This window comes from Montipora foliosa, chromosome 13 (assembly GCF_036669935.1).
Source record: "Montipora foliosa isolate CH-2021 chromosome 13, ASM3666993v2, whole genome shotgun sequence".
Classification (NCBI taxonomy): Eukaryota; Metazoa; Cnidaria; class Anthozoa; order Scleractinia; family Acroporidae; genus Montipora; species Montipora foliosa.
Window position 1 is genome coordinate 37,986,077 of NC_090881.1, and position 12,401 is coordinate 37,998,477.

At 37.7% G+C, this 12,401-nt stretch overlaps 1 protein-coding gene across 1 annotated transcript in view; it reads right to left on the bottom strand.

Annotated features, from left to right (window-relative positions):
• LOC137983202 (hemicentin-1-like) overlaps window positions 1–12,127 on the bottom strand; it is a 55,839-nt gene extending 43,712 nt beyond the window's left edge. Inside the window, exons 1-3 of the mRNA XM_068830389.1 lie at window positions 11,996–12,127; window positions 5,876–6,262; window positions 233–499 (exon numbers count right to left, since the gene is read on the bottom strand). Coding sequence (XP_068686490.1) covers window positions 233–499; window positions 5,876–6,262; window positions 11,996–12,062 — 721 coding nt within the window. The 5' untranslated portion in view covers window positions 12,063–12,127. The remainder of the gene's footprint in view (window positions 1–232; window positions 500–5,875; window positions 6,263–11,995) is intronic.
• Between the last annotated feature and the right edge of the window lie 274 nt (window positions 12,128–12,401).

Here is a 12,401-nt window from a genome sequence, read left to right on the forward strand (position 1 = left end):
AGCCAAGATGGCGTCATTGACCGCGGAAAGGTTTCCTAACTTAATGCCCTGCCATTCAGACATTGAACTGTTAGTTAAAATTGATACCAAAAACATACCTACCTTCCAGAGATATACAGAAAGTATGTTTCAGGGTAAGCATGTATATAATTAATTAACTATTTTTGATATTTTCCTGGTATTATTTCATGTACGTGTTTGGGAGATCACTGAATCTCTACAAAGTACTCACATCTGACTGTCACGTTGACTGTCTTGTTGGCAACTCCAACTCCATTGGAAACTGTGCAGCGATATTGTCCACTTGAGTTTCTGTTGGTGTTGTTCAGAACATAAACTCCTTTCACTCCTGGCAATTTTTCAATGACTGTACCGTCACTTGATACTCTTCTCCATGTGATATTTGCAGTTGGCTTACCAGTTGCATTACAACTCAAAATGAGAGTGGTGTTTTCACACTCATCCCAATCACTTGTCAAATAATCAACTTTGGGTGGCACTACAATGGAAATGCAAATATAATAATTGTTTTTATACACTAAAAGTGACAAATACATGTAAAAGGGCCATGTTGCACTTTTAAACTTAAAAGGATCCCAATACACCTTATGATTTTTAGCCACCCGTCATTAGTTTTGTCACAAACAATGTACAATGGACGAAAGAATGGATGAAAGAAACCATTTGTTTGCAAGCTGGTTTAAATTACTTCATACTCACATTGATTCACATCATTTCTATACAATATTTGATGTTTTAAGAAAAGCACGAGTAATAGACCTTTTCACGGTTTCTGACACCTTATTGGTTGGGGAGCAAACACGGTTTAAATTACACTGAGTGAATGTATGGGGATTTTGCTGACTTTGGACCATTACAAATTCTTTAAGGTCTGACGGTTGTGGTAGCGAAAATACTTCTCAAGAAGCACTTCTATTGATATATTCTTTTCCTGAAATATGGCGATAGATTCAAGCTATAACTATAACGACTGCAAACGAAATTTGTACATTTCATATACATGTAAACCCTTGCAATCAAAATTCTGCAAAGAGGGGAAATATCGACTTTATCAAAACGATGTTGGATTGATCTTGTCCTGATAGCCTGTTCTTGGGAAGCCATGAGGGTACCATCAGTTGCTTTCTTAAGATCGCCATTCCTTAAACAATTCCAACTCTTAGGGTCAGTATTATTATTATTATTATTATTATTATTATTATTATTATTATTGGGTGACTTTGTTGACATCGTGTGTACGCGCCCAAGTGCAATACCGCTAGCCATGATTACCACGAGAAAAGCAATTTTTTGGATTCTATGACTTATTAGCGTGTGCGCGCGCGACAAAATGCTGACTCTTCGTCAATACTACAGAAAAAGGAAGTTGTTGTTATTCTATAACTATGAGTTTAGATCCGGTTTTAACTGGTTGATGCATAACGCTTCCTAAGTTGAAATATTCAACCTTGCATTTGGATTTGGATTTGGATTTGAAGTTTGTTGAGTTGTTCAGGTGCTTAAAGCCGAAAGAATTTTTTATCAGTCCAGATATATTCCTTTATCATGATCATGGTTGAGAAATGGCGTGACGTTTTTCCAATGTAATAGGTACTACGTCCTGCGCATGTAAGATGATATACAGCCATTGATTTTGAAATGTATGGAACAGGATCTTTGAAATCGCAAACATTCTTGATTCTGTGGGAAGTAAAAACAATTCTGACGAATCTTTATGTCCTTGCAGAAAACGTAGTACGGAGCCCTCTTAGTACCACCTGCGTGTGTGTATTCTTCCTTTTTTTTATGGCGCGACTCTTTTACTTTAGGCGTGACTCTTGTTTTTATTTGCGACAGTGGTGCGACTTTTCCTTATTTGAAGCGAATTTTTTTTTATTTGACGCGACTTTTTTAACCTGTGTGTCTTTTATGCCGGCGTCTGGGTAACGACCTTGTGTATTCCTTGTTTGTAGTGTATTAAATATTGTAAGTAATAATTCTATAAAGCCGTGTATACCCCTACATACCCTTGTATACCTCTATATACACTCAAGAGAGGATGAGGTAAGATCCCCATACCACATCATAGTTTTTAAAAACTATTTTTAGTTTCGCAAAACTATTCAAGTGCTGGTTCCCAATGCCGTGCTTATTTAAAGTTTCGGCTTTACGTCATTACAACTGGCAAATCAGGTGCCTCTTTAAAAAAAGCCGCGTAGCTAAAATTAGATTTGTAATGACTATCATTGGAAGAGGTCCATATGTATGGGGGATCTGATCGCTTATCTCATCTTCTTGACACCCTTGTAAACACTTTTATACCCGTCTATATTCCTATATACCCCTGTATGCCCTTGTATACCTTTGTATAACCGCATAAACCCTCTTGTTAAATTCCCAACCTTGGTTAATACATTTCTAGTGCTCTGCTTGGTTCAGTCAATCTCGGGTATACCTTAATTTGACCTTATATGGCAATTGATTGCGCTACGCGTCGCTAAGCTTTTTTATTTATATTTTCGCCGGATATCGAAATTTCTCTCTGAATAAAGCCAAAAAATAATAATTCCGACGCTTAGAAGTACGCGATAGGCCAAAGATGTTTTTGTGGTGAGCCTGCATCTGTCTGACCACAAGGTATTACACAACATCGCATCTTCATCAAGTTTTTTCGATTTCGGTCATATTTTCTAGCTTTTTTGGTTCGTATTTCATACTTCCAAACTTTTGGAGAAAAAGGAATTTAATGAAACAGTAACCCTTGTATACCTTAGTATCCCCCTATATGAGTGCATCTAGTTAAGTTCATTTTTAGACGTAAGTGCATGCCTATAAAAAAAAACTAAAAAGCTTACTAAGTGTGTCGGGGTATGTAATAAAAGGCGCTCTCTCTTCGAAATGCTTTCGATGGTGTTGCTAAGGTAGTAAGGTAATCCGGTGACATTGGAAACGAGAACTTAAAATACTTAGCTTTGCGATCCGTTCTCCTACCTTACCCCCTCTTGAGGGTATATAGAAGTATACAGGGGTTTGTAGGGGTATATAAGGGTTTATAGGATTATTACTTACAATATTCTGTTACGAGTTCGAACGTTTTGAGGAAAGTTAGCTTGCAGACTAAACTGAACGCAGGGTTGTCGGAACAACAACAAGAAGATTTATTCCAAAAATGAACGTAGTTTCCACGAAGTAAACTCTAAATAACACGCACTCAATAAACTTACACGGCCTCCGCCAACTTGAATAAACACAGCTTCTGTCACACTTGACTAAACACGGCTAACGCCAACTCTCTTCGCTTGTGAGAAACTAGTTAGAAAAACACTCCGTTTGGACTCGTCTACTTATATACTCTGACAAGAAACTTCTAGAACTTTCTAAATTAGTAATCAATCTAATTATAGAAAGGTTACAAAACACACCGATTTAGAAACGCTTACGTACAAACCTAAATATAAACAAACTACGAACTCTCGCGAAGCTTCTAGACAGTAACGCTAGTCACGCAATGCTATTTTTCGTAACATATTCAATAATACATAAGGTCCTTACCCAGGCGCCGGCATAAATGAAACGTCGGATAAAAGAGTCGCGCAAAACAAAAAGGGTGATGTAGCAGCTCTCGTAACGTTGAATGTGATTGGCTTTCTACCCAAGCCAAAAAAAAAAGATTAAACAATAGAAACAATGAATTACACTTTAAAGCAATAGAAGCTGCTTACAATACCAAACAATAAGCAGGTTACGAGAGCTGCTACACGGACACGGACACGGACGCGCCACTGACATAAATAAAACAAGAGTCAAGCCTAAATTAAAAAATTATCCCAGGAAAAATTAAAAAAAGTATGAAACACGCAGGTGGCATTAATAGGGCTTCTGCAAAATCTTTAGCCAAGTGCGTCAGTTTTTTACAATAATAACTTTATTTGACCACGGAATCCTTATCACTAAAAAGTGGTCTTCTAGAGAGCCGTACGCATTAACACCAATAAAGATAACACTTAAATTACGGGCTTTGTTTAAAAATCTTATATATGTATTCAACGCTAAAAATTAAGTAATTTCTTATATACACTAGCGGAATAAAACTATTTGAAGTAGCGGCCTGCTTAGCCTCCGCTGACAGATTGTTCCATATAACTGCGCCCCTATAACGAAATATGGGCGGCCCGAAGATTATGTCTGTAAATGGTATTTACACTGGCGAATTTATCAGACAGGTACTCGGGCACAAGGTTATTTACTGTTTTGAGCATTAATTAAAGATTTCATTTGTTTATCACGTCTGTCAGCGAGGCTTTTCCAATTGAGGGCACGAAGAATCTGGGCAGATCTGAAATCCTAATTGGACCCTGTTATTATGCGTGCTGCCCTGTTTTGTAACTTCTCTAGTTTTTGGCTGAAGCCATTACTGATACAGCCCCACACAGCGCTGTAATAGTCGAGATGTGGAAGAATCATTTTTCTTTCGCGTGGCAGGAGAGAAATTACCTAAAAAGGAAGCTTGAAGTATTTACCGAATACCTGTGGCATCTTCGCTATTTCTCAATCATGACAATCATTATTCCTACCGTGTCTGCTCCTTGCTGCCTATGCGTTGCTTTAACGTTGCAGTCGATAAATAATCGAACAGTGCCCGAGTAAAATTACAGACTCGTGTTTTCATTGACTTGTCCTAAAACCTTAGTGTCTTGTGAGACACGCAAGCCGTTCGTACATATGATAAACTGATATATAGAGGATATTGCATGGCTGCGAGGATACAAAATTCATCTTCGAGTGTTGATAGTCATCGTAAGCCATGCTGAGTCCTTTTATAGAATACAAAATTTAATACACTGTGTTTACTAACTTTTAAATAAACCAACTGTTCGAAGGAGACAAGAAGAGAAAATTTCCAGCCGCACTTGAAAACACTGTAATGAAGACTTTCCACGTTCTGCCTTTCATGGCTGCAAATTCTTTTTCAGCAAGAAAAAAAGCTCCATGTTTTCGAGGTTTCGACTCTCAGTGCAGTTAAAATGATTTGATTTTTTTTCTTAGACCGACTCGCTTTCATTCTAATCAAATATAGAAAATACGAAGCATCGCCATCAGATCAACAATGGCTTTTTACGAGCGGTTTTTTGGGCGATATGAAATTTAATGGGAGGGTTATAAATTAAATAAACCCTTTTCTGGCTTCCTGGTATGTTGGCTGATAATGTCCTTGACTGAGAGATTGTCCTCAAAATTTCATATTTGCTCTTGAGGCTTCGCTTCTCGGCGAAATATTCATTTTTCGGCCCTGACATTATCAGCCGACATACCAGCCGCCCGAAGAGGTTTGTTTAATAAATAATGCATGCGTGACGTGTGTAGATGACTTATATGGAGATATAATAAACTGGACTTTACCAATCAGAATAGGCCATTTCCGAGTTCATGCTTGCCTCCTCTTCAAAGCGAGTCTAAGTGCAAAGTTTTTGTGATAATAATTAGTTGTACTTTACATATGACTGAAAACTAATTTTCATAAGAAAAACTTCGCTCTTAGACTCGCTATGAAGAGGAGGCAGACGTGAACCCGGAAATGGCCTATGCGTTTTTTACGATGGCTGAAATAAGCCACATGCGCTTTGTATAAGAACCCTTTGCTGTCCCAAAATGAAGTAAGTGCCCAGGGCTTTTTATAAAGTAAATAAGTATATTCCACCGGTCTGTAAGTTTCTGTTAAACTGTTTTAACTTTCAAGGAATAAAATAGATAATATCTCGAACAAAATAGATGATTTCAAAATGGAAAGCCCCTTTTTTTTACCAGACAGTATATATTAAATTGAGTCATGCAGTTTAAATACAAGTACTGTAATGCAATAATATGATACACTCACCAAGAACTGTCAAATTCATCGCCAGCTCAGCAAGGACATTGCCAGAAATGTCTTTATATTGAATCTTGTATTGTCCTTCATCATCTCTCTTCACATCATTAATATGCAAAGTAACTGAGTCTGTCTTATGATTTTTATCAATCAAAATATGTGGAGATAATGGCTCTTGGTAGGAAAGAGGAGGGATAAGGAAAGAAAGGAATGTTTTTGAAGCAATCCGATCAAGCACCAACGATGAGAGATTGAACCTGAACCACTGAATCGAGAAAAAACTCTGACTGTTAGTCTGTTCAGCAGCGGTAAGGGTGTAATTCCACGTAAGCACCACATTGTTTCCCTCTATTGCTTCTGTTTGGTTGGCAGGCTGTCCTGTCCACGTCAGTGAGTCTGCAAAATAGATTCCTAAGGTATTTAACCTTATTCACATGGCTCAAACCAGTTTCAACACTGTAATAGAGACACTCTCTTTAGAACGATTGACGCTACAACACTGTATTGCCTGACAGCAATGTTATGGTACCATATGATACGCGGATTATTTCCAAACTAGACGCTCCATGAGCGTACACTGGGTTACCTGTGGTACGAAGGGGCTGAGTTGGGTAGTATTAAACTGCAGCGTTCCAGGCATTTTTTTTTTCAAGTCGGGAGTGATTAACACTATTTAACGGGTCACTCAGAAGTCGTGCCAGAAGAGGCCCTTTGGCGCACACGTTCAAACGACGAAACAAATCCGTTTCGGAGGTTAAAAACCTGGCCACCGGCCTATTACTCATTTGTCAGAAAGAAGAAATTCCTGTCATCTTTAGAAAAAATAGACACGCATTGCTTACGTGTGGTACTGAAGTGACACAGCGCTTTATTCCATAATGTCAACTGAGCTGTGTTTTATCTTCCAGGAGATTCAAGTTGTCTTTGCGTAATATGTAGCTCTAACAGTACACAACATTGTTTTAGTATTGTGTATTGCAGTGCCATGGTAGAAGTCTTCGATAAATAGCCCCCTGACAAGACATGTGGTTACTAGCAAAGTACTGAACTCAGGGAGATTGAAGAAAATAAAAGGGAATCGAGAAACATTGGCCTTTGGGCTGACATGTTGATCATTTTCAAGTTCCCTCACAACTTCTTTTCACCACAAGCATCTGACAGCTTTGTAATACAAAATTTCATTGAAGTTAATGCCTCTCCGGCGGGGTTAGTATCTGGATGGGCGACCTAACTGAATATACCAATTGGTAACAGAAGCATAGGACCGAAAATTCTATTTTAACGCTAACAAATGCGAACCAAGCAAGGTACAGATTTTGTAAACTTACTTTATGCAAAACAAATATTGATGCAAAAGTAAAATAAATATTGATACACAGTTTTTAAGAGTTTTTAGGAGGAGCAGAAGGAGGTTTTCAGGACGGTCGATCAAGAATAAAATATTTTGCCATCAGTAACAAAATTTACGACATGACACAACATTAATTTTGAACCACGGATATAAAAAGTTACGATCAGCGAAAAATATTTTAGGAGGTTTTTGCTCCGTTGAATTTTGTTATTGTACTTTTGGCTGCACCGAGTAAATCGCAAAATAAAAAGTGACATCGAATTCAGCGGGCGCCGTGATCAAGTTACCGCGGCATGTTTACTCGCGAAACAGTGAAGCATCTGTGTCAAATGATGGCAAGATACCGAGATACCGGGTTTTTGTTTTTGTTTGTTTTCTTTTTCTTTCAAGTGTTATAAAGTTTGACAAGAAATGTGCGAATTCAACACAAAGATCACAATCACCCAAATCTTGAGGTTGACCATTGTTTCTGCAAAGTCAAAAATTTACTCTCCAAGACGAGGTTATTTATCACAAGGTAATTCCATCGTTTTGGGAATAGCAGCTACTTTAGTATTCATCAGCGTCACAATTTTTTGCAGATTTTGGGGCTCAAGCACTCTTCCAACAGACCTGTTTATTTTCGTGACTTATGCGCTGCTTACAGTTCACTACCACAAAAATCCTCCTCGTATCACATTTCAACACACGTATGCAAATTTGTTAAGTTCGAAAATAACACAACATGATACATTTACAAAAGGTGGAAATTTCACAGAAATCTTTTCCAGCGAAACATTTATTGAAACAAACAACACATTTGCTATAAGAGGCAAAAAACCCTTTCTATTTCAATTGCGTGACGAGACACACAATCGGTGTCACAAAGTATGTACAATTAAATAAATTTCCGACAGTTCACATCAAACCCTTTTCGAAAGAACCTTGACCGTAAACAATAAAGCACAAAAAAGACAAGAAGCTTTCATTCAAATAATTTTTCACTGTGAAATTTCCATTTTTTTTTTTACCTTTGCAGAGTTGAGTCACAAAATGAATGTAACTTGCCAGACAACTTAGATGCCAGTATAGTGATGCATTTAAGGAGTTCAATTCCTTCAATGTTTGTTAAATCCATAAAAGAATTGCCATTTGACTTCAGTGTTGAATATAATACCAAGTTAGTAAAATAGTAGAAACAAAGCTCACTTGATATCCAACGGCAAAAACTGAAACTTGTCGAAGACCATTACTCGTCGCTTTTAAGGTTCTAGATATATTTTTCACCGCCTGTGTTGTTTTCCAACCGACGTTCCATTTTTGAGCTCCATAAGGGTATATTTTGTTTAAAGATGCACGAAAACACCATTCGCGTTACAATGACTTTCGACTCCATTCCAGGTTATTAATTAAATGTCCTCCCGAGTGCACCGGAGAAATCTACGCATTACCCCACCCCTTCAAACCTAACAAAATACGCACAGAAGAGTCTATGCACAAAGACACCACCTAGCAGGAGAGTGACAGGCAAGACTTTTCATGTCACGGGAAAAAAGATACGGAGAAATGAAACGCAGATTCCGACTGGGTTTTGCAACCCAGTAACAAGATACGGTAATTATTGTGACTTAATAAGTTATCTTAGCAACGGGAAAGTCCAACAAAAACACCCTGTATTTTGGACTTAGTTGCTCAATCTCAAAAACGAACTCAGTGACCCTCATTTCTTATTTCGTATATAAGTGATCGTCAGAACAAGTGGGAACATCCTGCAAAGGTACAGTTAAAAATATATATATGTGGAGCAGATTCAGAGCAACCTGAAATCTGTGATTAAGTGTGATTCTCATAAACGTTTCTTGGCCTTCTGATATGTTTTCAGCAATAAAAAATGGGGGTCACCATAGATGTGAGATATGAGCAACTAACTATATCTTTGAAACAGTGAAATTCTTCTTAAATTCTTTTTTAACTGGGGAAAAAGACGAAACCGAAATAGTAATTTCTTAAAAACCGACCCTCGAAATGTCACCCTTGACCTACCACCTGGTTCCCTCTAATAATAATAATAATAATAATAATAATAATAATAATAATAATAATACACTTAATTTAAAGAGGGTGACACGGAATAGTTGAGGTAACTAATAAACTTGTGGCCCTCTATCTAAAAATTCTTACAAAACTGATGCAATATAATAGAAAGTGTACATAGAAATGTGAAAGCTAAAAATACAATGTACGTTAAATTCCAACATGACTATCAATAAAGCTAAGAATATCCATCTGACAAGAAAACGAATTGCTAATAAAAATAAAACATGGCTTGAGAGCAAATAATGAATCAAATGTTAAACTATAAAATGGTGAAGCTTCCTTTGTACATCAAAAAGGTTTTTTCTAAAATTGTTCCTAAAAGATTCCAATGATACAGAATTCCTGAGTTCTAGACTTAAGCTGTTCCAAAGTAGTAACAGCGAATGATCTACCGCCTTCAGTCATACTATTAAATCTTGGACAAATAAAATTAATGTTACTATATCTTGTAGCACGATTGTGTTGCTGACTATTGAGTAAGAGCCTTCAGTATATAAGGGTACTTCACCCTTGACACGTTTGTACGCAACACAGCATTTAGCTATTTTCGATTCCTCATAAAAGGGAAGCCACTGAAGTCTATTGAACAACTTGACACTAGACGCCTGATTAACCTGGCCGCTCGTTTTTGTTACTTCAACACACGATCTATATAGATTCTCCTTGTCACAGCTAGTCCAGATTGAGCTGACATAATGCAAAACCGATAATCATGGAGTTGTAAAACAATAATCTTTGTCTCATGGGCAGGCAAGATCCTATCTTTTTTTTAATATTCCAATTCGCTGGTATAGCTTTGAAGGAGTTGTAAAACAGTAATCTTTGTCTCATGGGCAGGCAAGATCGTATCTTTTTTTTTAATATTCCAATTCGCTGGTATAGCTTTGAACATAGTTTCTCAACATGAGAATTAAATGAAAGTTCAGAGTCAATTTCAAGACCCAGCAGTTTAACACTGGGGACGACTTCAAGTTTAGTTCCATTAATAGTTAAAGCCATCTCGTAATTGATCTTTCAGGGAAGACGTTTGCAAGTAATGAGTATAGCTTTGGTCTTGCCTTCGTTGATCGGTAGTTTGTTAAAAGCTGCCCATTCGTAGATTTCAGCAACTGAAGAATTCAGGTTCTGTTCTAGTCTGTCAATTGAGCCATAATTCGCACATGAAGTCAACGTTGTATCATCAGCAAACAAATCAATCGAAGATGAAGCAACATGAAAGGGTAAGTCATTGATGAAGACGATAAATAACAAGGGGCCGAGTATAGATCCCTGGGGAATACCATAAAGAACGTTAGCAACATTTGACTGTTTATCCCCCAACTTAAGAAGTTGGCGCTATTCGTCAGATAAGTGGTAAACCATTGGAGGGTTTCCCTACTAAGCCCATAAACTTCAACAGTGTATGATCTATCATGTCGAACGCTTTACGATAATCAATCAAAACCATCCCACTAACACAGTCATTATCGAGGTTAAATAGGAGATCGTCGATGACCTTGATCAAGGCAGTTTCTGTACTATGTCTTGGACGAAAGCCTGATTATCTAGTGTAAATTAGGTCATTTTCAGACAGAAAACTGTGCGTTGTGAACATGTCTCTCAGCAATCTTCGACAGTATGGGCAAAACGGAAATTGGACGATAGTTTGTAACTCACTTTTGAGTAAGTTGGGTGTACTCTAAAACACTCGAAAACTCCGACAGTAGTTCCGTTTGACTTGACCTTTTCCAGCCCAGTTACATTCTCCTTCTCTGACTCCAGTTACTCTACTGTGATCATATCTGTCTTCCCCAATTGCCTTCTCATAAAACAATTACAATCATTAAATAAGCAAAGTCAGCAAATGAAAATAACGCACCGCCAAGAGCCCATCTTCTGCTTAGGGTATATGCCGTTAGCACGAATCTACAATAGTTAAGGAATCTCCAGTTGAATTTTTTTTTCCTTTTCCCCAATCGTAACAATCTCTCTTCTGTTTCAAATTAAACTTTTCGAAATCAAATCTTTGCTCGAATTGCTATCAAGCAAAATAAACAGTGTTGCGCGTCTTCTAGGGGTTTAACCCTAAAACCTCAACAAATTTCAGCCTTAGCCGAGATGTTCATCCAGCCTCTAAAGTTTTGAACTTTTTACTTTTTTTTTTTTCTGTCGTCCAAAGTAAAATACGACAACGAGAAACGTCCTCCGCTGTCCCTTTTCTTTTAAAGCTGACCCCTCTTATTCTTTAGAAATCAGTCAGCTAGAAATGAAACCAACTCGTGCGTGACTTTGTCATTTTAATCTTTCCTTTATTCCATATCCCACAAAAACTAAACGAATACAACTCTCTGAACACAAAAATCTTCGATTGCAATCGATCTGCTCAACTTCTGCATATCGAGCGCGCTGAAACCTGTCTATTTCACGAGTGTTCATTTCAATTCATATCACTAAAGCAAAGAGTAACCCGACATCTCAATCGCTACCAACTTGAGAGCCTATTTCTGAATATAGGTGCATCAACAATAAAAACAAGGTGCCATGTCGACAAGGCTGTCGCAAGACACCTTTTTTTAGCTACCTCTTTGCTCTACCAGCTTCTCGCGAGTCAGAAATTTAGGGCTAAAATGTGCTAGAGTTGATTTCGTACCCACGCAATCAATGGGTCTGTACGTACTAAAGTAAAAGCAAAGAGGTCAGTCAGTTGGTTACAAATACTTTACCTGATGAACGTGGGAAACATAAGGCGATGATGTAATAGATTTTTGGCCATCTCCACTGCTTCTCCATTGAAGGGATGTCTTTAAAACGGCACCTATGCCGCCATTCAACACAAGCTTCCGGCTATGAGTTCCACAGAACTTGAGTCATATATAAATTAATTTCAATTCATTAAAATAGTAAACATCATGATAATGTATTCGCGGTTAGAGGATATGGAATTTTTGACGTGCAAGTGACGTGAGAACGAGTTAGTCAGAAATTGAATATTCTGACGGCATGATGTAGCGGGCCGTGGATGCTTTTTGGGATTGAAATGGGGGTATTTAAGTGTCCGGCGGGGAGATTTCGTCATTATAGGTCAGTCGATCGCAACTCCTTTGTTTTTAAGCATTGTTGTAGATTTCC